At 42.8% G+C, this 16,241-nt stretch overlaps 1 protein-coding gene across 2 annotated transcripts in view; it reads right to left on the reverse strand.

Annotated features, from left to right (window-relative positions):
* Window positions 1–7,502: 7,502 nt before the first annotated feature.
* The window catches only part of LOC121571472 (mediator of RNA polymerase II transcription subunit 30-like), a 35,272-nt gene continuing 26,533 nt past the window's right edge, over window positions 7,503–16,241 (reverse strand). For both annotated transcript variants that reach the window (XM_041882952.2, XM_041882953.2), the window contains exon 5: window positions 7,503–7,693. In XM_041882952.2, coding sequence (XP_041738886.1) covers window positions 7,598–7,693 — 96 coding nt within the window. In that variant the 3' untranslated portion in view covers window positions 7,503–7,597. The remainder of the gene's footprint in view (window positions 7,694–16,241) is intronic.

Here is a 16,241-nt window from a genome sequence, read left to right on the forward strand (position 1 = left end):
GCTGCGTGACTATTCTTTATTGCTTTGAGGCAATGTGTAGCCTACTGTTAAGCATAGTAATGTTGAGTTACATTACAGAATAGACCAGGTAAATTAGTTTTTTTTTTTTTTTTACCCCTGTAGGTCTAAGCCGTTGGATTGCAATATCTACTAAGCTAACATATGGAAATGTTTTAAGATTGTCATAAAATGTATCATTTAGCCATTTGATTTAGAATTTTAGGACCCCTGTAGGTATAAAAAAAAAAAGGATATAAAAATGTTTTTTGATGAAACATTGAAGTTTGCCTGTACTGCTACAGCCCATAGAAACACATTGAATAACACATTCATAAATGGCAAAACAGACAGTCCAAAAATAAATAAGGAACAAGGTTTTGAAGTGTCTGTCCTGCAAATTTTCTTATCGATTTAAACATTTGATCTCAATAGTTGTTTCCAAAACTAGAATCTGTAACAGAGTGGACGTTTTGTAGATATTACCCTTTGCCAACTGATGGTTTTCTTACAAAAACATTGCGTTATATAGTGTGTCCACGCTGGTATCTAGCCAACCATTTGCAGATACACTGCGGATATACTCCTGAGTGGCACAGTGGTCTAAGGCACTGCATCGCAGTGCTAACTGTGCCACTAGAGATCCTGGTTCGAATCCAGGCTCTGTCGCAGCCGGCCGCGACCGGGAGACTCATGGGCGGCGCACAATTGGCCCAGTGTCGTCCAGGGTAGGGGAGGGAATGGCCGGCAGGGATGTAGCTCAGTTGATAGAGCATGGCGTTTGCAACGCCAGGGTTGTGGGTTCGATTCCCACGGGGGGCCAGTATAAAAAAAATATGCATTCACTAACTGTAAGTCGCTCTGGATAAGAGCGTCTGCTAAATGACTAAAATGTAAATGTAAATAGTCTACATGATGTGATTATTATGGACAAAAGAACACGATTATTTGTATTTGTCAAACGGCAGCCAAGCATCGATGATCATGTCACCAGAATAAGACCCTCGATATTTATTGCAAAGGCTCATCACCTTGCACTTTCACCACCCTGTGAAATTAATTACATCTGTATCCTAATAAACTGCATACTTTCCCGGACAAGTCGTAGTGGGAGGACCACACAACATGTTATCACGTGACTCCAAGTTACTTCGATATGATGGGTTATTATCTCAATATTTGAGCATAAAAGCATTTTTTATCCGACATGTACGGTACTATCCCCCCTCCCTTTCTCTGTTTCTCTGTTGTCGGCCACAGTCTCAATCTTTCCACCCATAGCCGGCCCTAGACTTATGTGCAAAAAAACATCAACTTTTGGCCATGGGTTTAATAGAAAGGTTTGCCGTTTAAAAGCACATTTCCTGCAATTCTACACATTTTGCTATGGCTTATGCCATATTCATATGACATCTTGGAGAGAGTGACTAACAAAATCAATGGGGGCCCCCTGGAGGTCAGGGCCCCTGGGCACGTTCCCTGCATAACTGGTTGGTAATTCAGCCATGATTACTAGAAGGTTTAGATAGCTGGCTAAAACATTTTAGCCAACATGGGCTTACCCAGTGATTGTAAGAAGACTACCTGGGGTAACAGGCTACCTACCCCACATTCCTGACCAGTAGTTATTTAATGCTCTGGTGTTTTCACATATTTAAAGCTGTTCAGTCAGACATTTTGAAAGTTAATAGATTCTAAATGTAATTAGTTAAGAATGTTCGGTAAGGTTGGAAAACAAAAGTCTGAATCCGGATTTGAACTGGTGATCTAGCGGGTCGCAACGCATGTAATGGCCTCCAAGGGCTTTTTTTTTATTTGACTCTCACCTGTAAACCACCTACTTTTATCCAACCAATCACATTAGTTCTGCTCTTGAGGCGGAGCTTCCCTCAGAACATGATTGAGGCCGATGTGATACTGATTATTTGTCGAGACTGATGGTTTGTTTACATAGCAGGTTAGGAGAACTAACTCCGCAGGTTAGGTAAATTAACATAGCAGATTAGGAGAATGAGGGGCTGGATTCAATCGGTATCGCGGGATATCCACGTTATAGCTCAATTAAAATTTAAAGGCAATGTTTCCGCGTTCGCAGAGAGTGCATTCACGGTAAACGCTACATATGTCGACCTAATTGGAAATGACCTTTACAGTGTAATGCGGATCTTCCGCGATACAGATTGAATCGAACCTGAGGTTAAGGTTAGGGTGAGGCTTAGCTAAAATGATACAGTTGTCAACAACAGTTGTCTCTGATGCAACAACTAAATGGAGCTGTAGGCCTACTCCATCCAGCCACAACCGTAGAAACCATCGCCTACAGTGCATTCGGAAAGTATTCAGACCCCTTGACTTTTTCCACATTTTGATACGTTACACCCTTATTCTAAAATTGATTAAATAAAACATTTTCTTCATCAATCTACACACAATAACCAATAATGACAAAGCAAAAAAAGACTCGAAATTGAGCTCAGGTGCATTCTGTTTTTCCATTGATCATCCTTGAGATGTTTCTGCAACTTGGGAGTCCACCTGTGGTGAATTCAATTGATCAGACATGATTTGGAAAGGCATACACCTGTCTATATACGGTCCCACAGTTGACAGTGCATGTCAGAGCAAAAACCAAGCCATGAGGTCGAAGGAATTGTCCGTAGAGCTCTGAGACAGGATTGTGTCGAGGCACAACCTGCGGAAGGGTACAAAAACATTTTTCAGCTTTGAAGGTCGCCAAGAACACAGTGGCCACCATCATTCTTAAATGGAAGAAGTTTGGAACCACCAAGACTCTTCTTAGAGCTGGCCGCCTGGCCAAACTGAGCAACCGGGGGAGAAGGGCCTTGGTCTGGAAGGTGACCAAGAACCCGATGGTCACCCTGACAGAGCTCCAGAGTTCCTCTGTCCTTCCAGAAGGACAACCATCTCTGCAGCACTCCACCAATCAGGCCTTTATGGTAGAGTGCCCAGACGGAAGCCACTGCTCAGTAAAAGGCACATGACAGCCCGCTGGGAGACTAGTCAGGATCGAGGGAAAGATGAACGGAGCAAAGTACAGAGATCCTTTATGAAAACCTGCTCCAGAGCGCTCAGGACCTCAGACTGGGGCGAAGGTTCACCTTCCAACAGGACAACGACCCTAAGCACACAGCCAAGACAACGCAGGAGGGGAGAAACTCCCCAAATACAGGTGTGCCAAGCTTGTAGTATCATACCCAAGAAGACTCAAAGCTGTAATCACTGCCTTCAACAAAGTACTGAGTAAAGGGTCTGATACTTACAGTACCAGTCAAAAGTTTGGACACACCTACTAATTCCAGGGTTAATTTTTACTATGTTCTACATTGTAGAATAATAGTGAAGACATCAAAACTATGAAATAACACATGGAATCATGTAGTAACCAAAAAAGTGTTAAACAAATCAAAATATATTTTATATTTGAGATTCTTCAAAGTAGTCACCTTTTGCCTTGATGACAGCTTTGCACACTCTTGGCATTCTCTCAACCAGCTTCATGAGGTAGTCACCTGGAATGCATTTCAATTAACAGGTGTGCCTTCTTAAAAGTTAATTTGTGGAATTTCTTTCCTTCTTAATGCATTTGAGCCAAACAGTTGTGTTGTGACAAGGTAGGGTTGGTATACAGAAGATAGCCCTATTTGGTAAAATACTAAGTTCATATTATAGCAAGAACAGCTCAAATAAGCATAGAGAAACGACAGTCCATTATTACTTTAAGACATGAAGGTCAGTCAATACGGAACATTTCAAGAACTTTGAAAGTTTCAAGTGCTGTCGCAAAAACCATCAAGCGATGAAACTGGCTCTCTTGAGGACCACCACAGGAAAGGAAGACCCAGAGTTACCTCTGCTGCAGAGGATAAGTTCATTAGAGTTAACTGCACCTCAGATTGCAGCCCAAATATATGCTTCACAGAGTTCAAGTAACAGACACATCTCAACATCAACTGTTCAGAGGAGACTGCGTGAATCAGGCCTTCATGGTTGAATTGCTGCAAAGAAACCACTACTAAAGGACACCAATAAGAAGAAGAGACTTGCTTGGGCAAAGAAACACGAGCAATGGACATTAGACCGGTGGAAATCTGTCCTTTGGTCTGATGAGTCCAAATTTGAGACCGCCGTGTCTTTGTGAGACGTAGAGTAGGTGAACGGATGATCTCCGCATGTGTGGTTCCCACCGTGAAGCATGGTGGAGGTTTGATGGTGCTTTGCTGGTGACACTGTCTATGATTTATTTAGAATTCAAGGCACACTTAACCAGCATGGCTACCACAGCATTCTGCAGCGATATGCCATCCCATCTGGTTTGCGCTTAGTGGGACTATCATTTGTTTTTCAACAGGACAATGACCTGACAAAACACACCAGGCTGTATAAGGGCTATTTGACCAAGAAGGAGAGTGATGGAGTGCTGCATCAGATGACCTGGCCTCCACAATCACCCGACCTCAACCCAATTGAGATGGTTTGGGATGAGTTGGACCGCAGAGTGAAGGAAAAGCAGCCAACAAGTGCTAAGCATATGTGGGAACTCCTTCAAGACTGTTGGAAAAGCGTTCCTCATGAAGCTGGTTGAGAGAATGCCAAGAGTGTGCAAAGCTGTCATCAAAGGATGGCTACTTTGAAGAATCTAAAATATATTTTGATTTGTTTATCACTTTTTTGGTTACTACATGATTCCATATGTGTTATTTCATAGTTTTGATGTCTTCACTATTATTCTAATTTACAATGTAAAAAACAGTATAAATAAAGAAAAACCCTGGAATGAGTAGGTGTGTCCAAACTTTTGACAGGTACTGTATGTGATAGTTTTTTATTTGTAATACATTTCAAAAAATGTCTAAAAACCTGTTTTTGCTTTGTCATTATGGGGTATTGTGTGTAGATTAATGAAGGAAAAAATTAATGTAATCAATTTTAGAATAAGATAACAAAATGTGGAAAAAGTGAAGGGGTCTCAATACTTTCCGAATGCACTGTATGTAAACAAACCATCTGTCCCGACAAATCATCAGTATAATAACACCGGGATTCAATCCAAGGGTCAGGGGGTCCCAGTGGCTGCGGGACCCTAATGTTGCTTATTGGCTGGGCCGGCACTGTTTCTGCCAGTAATTTAAAAAAGCTTTTAAAGCCTGGGGACAATCCAAAAACCCCACAAAGAAACTTCCCCACTTGATCTGGCTGTCCTCGTGAGCAGTGAGAACACAGATATAAAAATAGAACAGAAAGAAACAGTGTTGGCCTAAATCACAGCAGGATTTATAGCGCCATAGAAGTACAAAAGTTAACGAGACATTGTGATGATCATAAAAAGTCCAGTAGATGCTGCATTGACACTTTTACATCAAGCAGCCAACCACACAAAACAGAAAAAATACAATACACAATAAGACTCCCTCTTCGTTTTACCACACAATACCATTTTCGTGGTGCAAAAGATCTCAGATCTGTGCGGGGAAAAATAATGCAAACTTCAATCTGCCAGTGATTTAATTTGAAACTTATTTTCAACAATGTGCCCTAGTATTTTTGAACAGATCTGTGCTCTTCTGCACCACGAAAATGTCGCCCTGTATATCCTTTTACCTAAATTGGTTTAAGAATGTATAAAAACATCTTGAGGGAAATCGAACTTCAAAACCCCTCTAAATGGGTAAATTTAGTATTTGTCAAATATTTTAGGATATAGGGATTAAATAATATATAAAATGTCTACATATTGTCCTGCATTTAGACCTGATTTTAATTATACTGAAAGTCATGACTATAGTCTTTCAAACCACAACTCTGAAAGTCCTCTTAATAACCATATTGTAGGTGATAACTACACTCACTGGCCAGTTTATTAGGTACAATACCCCGTTCACGAAAATCGATTGCTCCTACAGAGAGTGAGTCACGTGGCCGTGGCTTGCTGTATAAAGCAGACATACAGGCATCGAGGCATTCAGTTACTGTTCGATTGAACATTAGAATGGGCAAAAGGAGTGACCTAAGCGATTTTGAGCGTGGTGTGATCGTCGGTGCCAGGCACGCCGGATCCAGTACCTCAGAATCGTCCGCCCTCCTGGGCTTTTCACGCACGACAATGTCTAGGCTTTACCAAAAATGGTGTGACAAACAAAAAACATCCAATCAGCGGCAGTCCTGTGGGCGAAAACAGCTCGTTGATGAGAGAGGTCGAAGGAGAATGGCAAGAATTGTGCAAGCTAACAAGTGGGCCGCAAACAAACAAATAACAGCGCAGTACAACAATGGTGTGCAGAACAGCATCTCAGAACACACAACTCGTTGATCCTTGTAACGAATGGGCTATTGCAGCAGACGACCACACTGGGTTCCAATCCTATCAGCTAAAAACAAAAAGAGGCGGCTCCAGTGGGCACACGGTCACCAACACTGGGCAACTGAGGAGTGGAAAAACATTGCCTGGAACATGACAGCAAGTTCAGTTCTATATCGTGGAGCTCCGCCCCATAGGGGAGCTCTGCTCCTAATGGTTTACCCTCTGCCCTAAGGCAGCAGCAGCCTGAGACAAAATTATGCACACACCTACAGCCAATAGGAGTACAGGTGTCCCTATAAGAGGGACGCTTCCCTCAATCAGCCTCCCCTTTTTTCTTCAGCGACTGGATGACTAGACTGAAGAGCCAAGAAGAGACGAAGCACGAAGACTCAGGACGAAAACGCCGTTGATATTCCAGTCATCAACGTCGTCTAAATGAGCACACCGGGTGATTTTCTCCCCCCCAAAAGCTCTTTTCAGAGCTCAGTGCAGATGCACCTCCATGGCGGCCGGTGACCACCATGACTTATGTTTCGTGTGTTTGGGATCCCAGCATGCCAAGGAGGGCGTCTGCAGTCCCCCGAATTGCGCCTCCTGCGCCCTCCTTTCTTTAAAGGAGAGGAAGCAGCGTTGGGCGTTTTTCAGGGAGGACATCCCCCTTGAGGATGTATTGTCGATACTAGCCTCTGCTTCAGAGAGCTAGCCTCTGCCCCTTTCAAGGGGTGGCGTACGAATACACGAGGATGCCATTTGGGTATGCCCTGGCACCTCGCACATTTTCCAAGTGTGTGGAGGCGGCATTGGAACCGTTGCGTCGTCAGGGAATACGGCTACTAGCCTACCTGGACGACCTACTGGTTCTCGCCCCGTCAGCAGAGCTGGCGATCACTCACACAACACAGACAGTGATGCATCTCACAAGTCTGGGGTTTGCTGTGAATTGGAAAAAGAGCGCGCCCTGGCCCACTCATCAGAGTGTCTACCTGGGGATACAGCTAGACACTGTGAGGATGAGGGCTCGAATTTCGGACCCCCGAAGGGTAGCCTTGTTGCTAGCCCTAAGGAAGTGTCGTCCGAATCACACGGTGACGGCGCTGTCGATCATGTCACTTTTGGGTCTCATGTCGTCAGCCCACTCTGTGGTTCCGCTGGGACTCCTGCACATGCGCAGGACGCAGCGATGGAGAACTTGCACAATTGGTGGCTGACTAAATACTTTTTTTCCCCACTGTATGTATGCGTGCCTGTGTGTCACACTCTCTGTGTCGCCGTGTTTGCCGTTCAACTCCTAACAGCCAGCATGGAGTTTATCTCCCAGATGAGGTTTCGGAGCTGGTCCATTATCTGCTTCAGCTGTTGGTTCTTCTGTTTGAGCTTCTGTAATAAAGCACATGAAATCACATTGTCAGAGCCGATCAAACAAGCCGTAGCCATACACATATTTAAACAGTGGTGGTTGGTTGATAAGATGCCTTTGAAAAGCTTTGGAAGAGGCATAAGGTTCAAGAGCCTCAACTGAAAGAACATATGGTAGTTTTTCATGGGAGGATTTTCCTTTTGTTTTTGAACTAGGAGAGCTGATTGGCTGACATTATCAATCCCTGCAGTAGTTTAATCTCCAAACTAACACATCTGGCCCTGACTCAGAGGTATAGTACACAACCCAACAGGGAAAGGTCAATCACTCACAGCCAGTTTGCCTGCAGATTACCTTTGAATACACTAATCCAATCTTAGTCAACAGCTGCGGTTTACTCAATTGCCTTATTGCTGAGGTTTATGCACAAACAAATAATGGCAAAGCTGCTCCAAAAAGCACACCTGCCAACAGTGTCCTTATAGGACTTAAGTCAGACCTAGGCCTAGCACCAGCGTTGGCAAAGTCTAGCTAGCCATGCATCAGGATAGTGGTCTGACTAGCTATCAGAAGATAGCATGCAGAGAGGGGAGAGAGAGAAATAGACAGACACTCAGGAGCTATTGTATCTGCAGTTCAGTGAAAATACAGTGCTGTGAAAAAGTATTTGCCCCCTTTCTGATTTTCTCTATTTTTGCATATTTTTGATACTGAATGTTATCAGTTCTTCAACCAAAACCTTTTATTAGATAAAGGGAACCTGAGTTTACAAATGACAAAAAATGTATACTTATTGTATTTATTTAATTAACAAAGTTATGCAACACCCAATTCCCCTGTGTGAAAAAGTAATTGCCCCCTTACACTCAATAACTGGTTGTTCCACCTTTAGCGGCAATGACTCCAACCAAATGCTTCCTGTAGTTGTTGATCAGTCTCTCACATCGCTGTGGAGGAATTTTGGCCCACTCTTGCATGCAGAACTGCTTTATCTCAGCGACATTTGTGGGTTTTGAAGCATGAACTGCTCGTTTCAAGTCCTGCCACAACATCTCAATTGGGATTAGGTCTGGACTTGGACTAGGCCATTCCAAAACTTCAAATGTGTTGCTTTTTAACTATTTTCATGTAGACTTGATTGTGTGTTTTGGATCATTGTCTTGCTGCATGACCCAGCTGCGCTTCAGCTTCAGCTCACAGACGGATGGCCTGACATTCTCCTGTAGAATGGTTGCAGTCATTGCAGCTAAAGGTGGCACAACAAGTTATTGAGTGTAAGGGGGCAATTACTTTTTCACACAGGGGAAATGGGTGTTGCATAACTTTGTTAATTAAATAAATAAAATAAGTATAATTTTTTTTGGTTATTTGTAAACTCAGGTTCCCTTTATCTAATATTAGGTTTTGGTTGAAGGTCTGATAACATTCAGTATAAAAAAACATGCAAAAATTGAGAAAATCAGAAAGGGGGCAAATACTTTTCCACGGCACTGTATATTAAGATGAAATCCATTTTGCTCTCTCTCTAATGCTCCTTTAGCCGTGACTAATTACCAGCCATTTTTGCGAGCACAGATAACACCTTCAGCAATCGATTTCACACAGCCCCTCTTAATATAAACGATTTATCTGATTGTCCTTGAAGATATTCCGGAGTGGAACATTTGGAACAGTTCAAGTGTGTCTCTAGGGGGTTCTTCTCTCTCTTTTGACACCAGGCTTTCACTATGAGTCACTGGGAGGGAGGAGTGTGTACTGTACTATACGGGATGTACCTCATTAACCCCACCAGCGACTCTTTAAATAAAGATGTCCTTTATCTTCTATTTATGAGTTGAGAGATTTATCTTTGGAATTTCAGTTCAGTCATGAGACTCGAGCACACAGCAAGCTGTAAGCCTCTGATATACTGTTGAGTCATACATAAGCACTGTTCCAAACAATACAATGTCACAAACATGCAGTGCTCCCTCTATATACTCTACATACAGTGAGGGAAAAAAGTATTTGATCCCCTGCTGATTTTGTACGTTTGCCCACTGACAAAGACATGATCAGTCTATAATTTTAATGGTAGGTTTATTTGAACAGTGAGAGACAGAATAACAACAAAAATATCCAGAAAAACGCATGTCAAAAATGTTATAAATTGATTTGCATTTTAATGAGGGAAATAAGTATTTCACCCCTCTGCAAAACATGACTTAGTACTTGGTGGCAAAACCCTTGTTGGCAATCAGAGGTCAGACGTTTCTTGTAGTTGGCCACCAGGTTTGCACACATCTCAGGAGGGATTTTGTCCCACTCCTCTTTGCAGATCTTCTCCAAGTCATTAAGGCTTCGAGGCTGACGTTTGGCAACTCGAACCTTCAGCTCCCTCCACAGATTTTCTATGGGATTAAGGTCTGGAGACTGGCTAGGCCACTCCAGGACCTTAATGTGCTTCTTCTTGAGCCACTCCTTTGTTGCTTTGGCCGTGTGTTTTGGGTCATTGTCATGCTGGAATACCCATCCACGACCCATTTTCAATGCCCTGGCTGAGGGAAGGAGGTTCTCACCCAAGATTTGATGGTACATGGCCCCGTCCATCGTCCCTTTGATGCGGTGAAGTTGTCCTGTCCCCTTAGCAGAAAAACACCCCCAAAGCATAATGTTTCCACCTCCATGTTTGATGGTGGGGATGGTGTTCTTGGGGTCATAGGCAGCATTCCTCCTCCTCCAAACACGGCGAGTTGAGTTGATGCCAAAGAGCTCCATTTTGGTCTCATCTGACCACAACACTTTCACCCAGTTCTCCTCTGAATCATTCTGATGTTCATTGGCAAACTTCAGATGGGCCTGTATATGTGCTTTCTTGAGCAGGGGGACCTTGCGGGCGCTGCAGGATATCAGTCCTTCGCGGCGTAGTGTGTTACCAATTGTTTTCTTGGTGACTATGGTCCCAGCTGTCTTGAGATCATTGACAAGATCCTCCTGTGTAGTTCTGGGCTGATTCCTCACCGTTCTCATGATCATTGCAACTCCACGAGGTGAGATCTTCCATGGAGCCCCAGGCCGAGGGAGATCGGCAGTTATTTTGTGTTTCTTCCATTTGCGAATAATCGCACCAACTGTTGTCACCTTCTCACCAAGCTGCTTGGCGATGGTCTTGTAGCCCATTCCAGCCTTGTGTAGGTCTACAATCTTGTCCCTGACATCCTTGGAGAGCTCTTTGGTCTTGGCCATGGTGGAGTGTTTGGAATCTGATTGATTGATTGCTTCTGTGGACAGGTGTCTTTTATACAGGGAACAAGCTGAGATTAGGAGCACTCCCTTTAAGAGTGTGCTCCTAATCTCAGCTCGTTACCTGTATAAAAGACACCTGGGAGCCAGAAATCTTTCTGATTGAGAAGGGGTCAAATACTTATTTCCCTCATTAAAATGCAAATCAATTTATAACATTTTTGACATGCGTTTTTCTGGATATTTTTGTTGTTATTCTGTCTCTCACTGTTCAAATAAACCTACCATTAAAATTATAGACTGATCATGTCTTTGTCAGTGGGGAAATGTACAAAATCAGCAGGGGATCAAATACTTTTTTCCCTCACTGTATATGGATTGTTAGTGTGATAATAAATACCAACAAACTAATCAGAAATCCTTAAAAAAAAAACTCAGATGACTGAATTAACTGCTACTCCAACCTTCCCTGCCTTGTGACGTAACATTTAAATACCGTTGGGAGAAAAACAGAAGTGGAATATATTTTTAACACTCATATTTCAAAGCTGCAGGTCTATGAATGATCCCACTGCTGATGGAAAGTGATGGCTCTGATAGTTCTGACTGGTCGGTCAAATCTGAGAGAGAACAGCCTAGCCTGCCTGCCGCTGCAGGGTCCGACTCCCTCCCTCCCTCAGTCTTTCTCGCTCCCTCTCTTCAGGGATCCTGGGGATGCACTCTCTCCTTTCCTCGCCTGCCACTCAAGACCGTTTTCATCCACATTCGTTCCTTTTGACACGGTCTGACATTGTGTAGGGCGTAGCAGGGTGGTTGGTCAACAAATCATGAAAGTAAACACAGAATTGTGTTTTCATCTGCCGTCTGTAGAGGCCTCCCACAGACAATAGGCCTACCTGAGCTAGCATAGACACAACTTGATACAGTACAGTGAACTGACAGACGTGTGTTTGCGTACGTGCACGCAGGTTATTGTTATAGTTGTTTCCTCTTTCCCATGACAGCCAGCTGCGGTATGGGGGACGATGAGATGGAGGATGAAAGTGTTTCCAGGGCATGTGAGGTGAACGTGACGAGTGATGGCCAACTGCCAAGGAGATCCTGCCTCTCTCTCAGATGCTTTCATGGCACACCTGGGCAGAGGACAGAGAGGCGGTTTCACCCGGGCAGATGTTGGAGTGCTCCAGGGCACTGGCAATCTTCATGTCAGCATATCTCCTCTCCTCTCATATGTACTTTTTCTTTGTCCTTCCAAATCCGCTGAGTGAGAGAAGAGCGATTCAAGATGATACCCATTACTCATTAATACCCAGAACTTTTATCTTGACAGCTTCCGTGATCTTCTCCTTTCTTAGTCTGACTTTAAAGGGTTCCTCTCAAGTCAAATCAGTGTGTTAAAAAAGCAAAGATTAGACAAAGGGGTTATGCATATCTGAGGGACGGTTAGATTTACAGGAGGAGACTTTGAACGGAATGACTTCATTATTAGTCGCACTTTTAAAGGAGAACAATTGGAAGAAGTGTGAGAACTATCTGAGCGTTGATGGTTTATCATATAGAACGCTGTGTGGACTGAGTGAACGTTGAGGCTGAAGCGTTGGGGCTGCTCTGTCTTTCTCTCTCTCACTTTTTCTCTCGCTCTCTCTCCGTTCCCTTCATCTGATTCTCTTCAACCCTTATCTCGAAATGAGATCAAAGGAGCCCTCCTCAATAATGGGGTGAGAGACGGAATACTTTTTGATCAAAACATCTTCTTATAACAATTCTGGTACATTCAAATATGCCAAAGATTTCTCTCTCGGCTGAGTGACAAAGTTCTAAGAGCAAACCCCAAAAGCTTTATCACTCCTATCACATTTTGGAGGCAACATCTCAGCCACCCTCACACTGTAATTTCTATTATTTTCAAACAGTCTGGTATAGTCCTGAAAGTACAAACAGATAGACAGTCTATTATCTTACATCATTTACATTTCAGTAATTGATTCTGTTGGATTTTGCCCCAATAGAGACATTCAGGGTTTTGATTAATTAGACAAAACTAATCTTGTTATGATATCATATCAATAGATGAGAGATACCCCCTTTTTTACGTTTCATCTACAATTACAAACACGCCACCCTTTCAGAACCCGGTTCCTTTTTTATTGAGCGGATTTCGATGATAACTGACGAACGGTTTCAACGAGATTTAAAGTTTGCCGGCCAAAATCGAGAATAGCGGGTCGTGCTAAAAACGTGCCTTCAATCTGGATTTCACTCGGCTAATCCGCCCTGTCGCTGGTGATTCAAATCGCTGCTTTCACTCTGGTGGATCTGGCTGGGAATTACAAGTGTAAGTGTCTGTGAGTGAGGCGAGGGGATTAGGCAGATGGGGAGGTGGGTAGGAGAGGACAGAAGAGAGGAGAGGAAAGAAAGAAAAGGAGAAGAGTGTACTCGTATCGCTGCGATAGCACCCTCCTCCATAATCTATCAGTGCTTCCTCGCTTTCATTGGCAGCCGAGGATGAGTCAGTTCTGAGTAAGTAGAGTAAAGGCTAGACCAATTATGTACCAAAGTTGTATGTTTTTCTGCCATGCATAATATGCAGTAGGATATGTATTGTATAACCGCACACTCATAATTTGTATTCAGTTTTTTTTTTCGGGTTTGGGCTCATAAGCCTATGCATATGCATAAGCTCTAATATGCATATGGCTGTTTTGAATTAATCATCACCTTAGAAAACGCTGTCCATTTCGTTGTGTTAGGCTTTGAAACAACAACCACAACAACCATGTTTTACACTGTTTCAACCTGCTGTCTTTCTTCAAATTGATCATCACAGTGAGGTGAATTTTAAAAGTATGATAGGCCTACTGTTTTGATGATAAGTGTTTGATGTGATTTTCGATTTAATTTGCATTAATGTCAGAGTGGTTAGAGAGACAATATAGCCCTGAGTACCAGGCCATTAGGACTTGATGGTAGCTAGCATGTTGGGTAGTACCAAAGCATGTCCAGAGTACATAAAAGGAGATTACCCTGACTCAATGGTCACGTGGAATTTTACTGTGGTCATGACTCATGTCTGGCGTTAATACGGTCACTGCAACAGCCCTAGGTGTGCCTGGCACCTACTACCATACCCCGTTCAAAGGCACTTAAATCTTTTGTCTTGCCCATTCACCTTCTGAAGGCACACATACACAATCCATGTGTCAATTGTCTCAAGGCTTAAAAATCCTTCTTTAACCTGTCTCCTCCCCTTCATCTACACTGATTAAAGTGGATTTAACAGATTACATCAATAAGGGATCATAGCTTTCACCTGGATTCATCTGGTCAGTCTATGTCATGGAAAGTCGTTTCTAATGTTTTGTTCACTCAGTGTACATACAAATCGTTCCGAGTTAAAACCTAGGCAACAGTAAAAAATAAAAAATAAAATAATACTAATAGTTGGAAACTGTTGGAATAACCGCCCATATGACCGTTACGCACAGGACACAGATATAATTACAGTGACCCATTTCAAAAACAACTTGCATACCTCAAATAATTTGATATCAATGAGATGGGCACATGTAGTAGTTACAGAAAATCTAATATACCTGTATACAAAATTACCAAGTGGAGACCTGGATGGCAAGACAAATCAACGTAACATATTCATGTAAGAAATGGTCTGATATCAAACTCTTGGTTCAGACCTTTAGGAGACATGGTGGACAAATGATGAATCCAATACGATTCTCTTCTCAGTAATAGATTTTCAGTATCTCCACCCCTCCTAGGAGCCTTAAGATGTTCGATACCAATGTATCTCAGAGAGCTGATGTTGTGACTAGCCTCCATGAAATACGCAGCCACAGGGTTTCTCTAATCAAGAGTCCTGATATTACTCCTGTGTTCTGCTATCCTTGTTTTCAGAGCTTGTTTTGTTTTTCCTACATAGCATAGACCACAAAAACACTTGATCAGGTATACCACATTTTTTGTAGAACAAGTAACGATATCCTTAATCTTGATGGCCCTGCCCATGAGGGGGTGATTGAACGTTGTGCATTTGTTCGTAAAGTCACACTGGGTACATCGGCCACATCTGTAATTACCGTCCGGCACATTGTCTAGGTAGGTGCTAAGTGGCACCACCATTTGACTGATGTTGGGGGTGTGTCTAAAGACTACCTGCGGGGGTTCTTTAAACTTATTTTCCAGTTGTGGGTCAGTGCTCAAGATGTGCCAACGTTTCTTTAATGATATGGTTGAACTGTTTGCCAAGTGGGAGTATTGAAGGAAGCATTGGACTCGTTGGTCAGGGGGGCGGGGTGGTTTGTGAGTGAGGCTGTCATCCTGGGTCATATTTTTGTAGCGGTCCCGTGCGTCATGCAGCCATTCCTCTGGGTTACCCCGCAGTCTAAAGCGTTCATCCAGACAGTGCCCTTGTTTGTCCTAGTCACTGTGTACTACAGACCCTGCGTATGCAACTGTATTGGCTAATAGAGCTCCATCAGTGCAGTAGTATCAAACAATTCACAACAATACAAACAAATCTAAAAGTAAAATAACTGAATTAAGAAATATAAATATTAGGACGAGCAATGTCGGAGGGGCATAGACTAAATACAGTAGAATAGAATACAGTATATACATATGAGATGAGTAAAGCAGTATGTAAACATTATTAAAGTGACTAGTGTTCCATTATTAAAGTGGCCAGTGGTTCCATGTCTATGTACAGTTGAAGTCGGAAGTTTACATACACCTTAGCCAAATACATTTAAATTCAGTTTTTCACAATTCCTGACATTTAATCCTAGTAACAATTCCCTGTCTTAGGTCAGTTAGGTCACCACTTTACTTTAAGAATGTGAAATGTCAGCATAATAGTAGAGAGAATGATTTATTTCAGGTTTTATTTATTTCATCACATTCCCAGTGGGTCAGAAGTTTACATACACTCAATTAGTATTTGGTAGCATTGCCTTTAAATTGTTTAACTTGGTCAAACGTTTCGGGTAGCCTTCCACAAGCTTCCCACAATAAGTTGGGTGAATTTTGGCCCATTCCTCCTGACAGAGCTGGTGTAACTGAGTCAGATTTGTAGGCCTCCTTGGTCGCACACGCTTTTTCAGTTCTGCCCACAAATGTTCTATAGGATTGAGGTCAGGGCTTTGTGATGGCCACTCCAATACCTTGACTTTGTTGTCCTTAAGCCATTTTGCCACAACTTTGGTAGTATGCTTGGGGTCATTGTCCATTTGGAAGACCATTTGCGACCAAGCTTTAACTTCCTGACTTGAGATGTTGCTTCAATATATCCACATAATTTTCCTTCCTCATGATGCCATCTATTTTGTGAAG

The sequence above is a fragment of the Coregonus clupeaformis genome, chromosome 8 (assembly GCF_020615455.1).
Source record: "Coregonus clupeaformis isolate EN_2021a chromosome 8, ASM2061545v1, whole genome shotgun sequence".
Taxonomy (NCBI): Eukaryota; Metazoa; Chordata; class Actinopteri; order Salmoniformes; family Salmonidae; genus Coregonus; species Coregonus clupeaformis.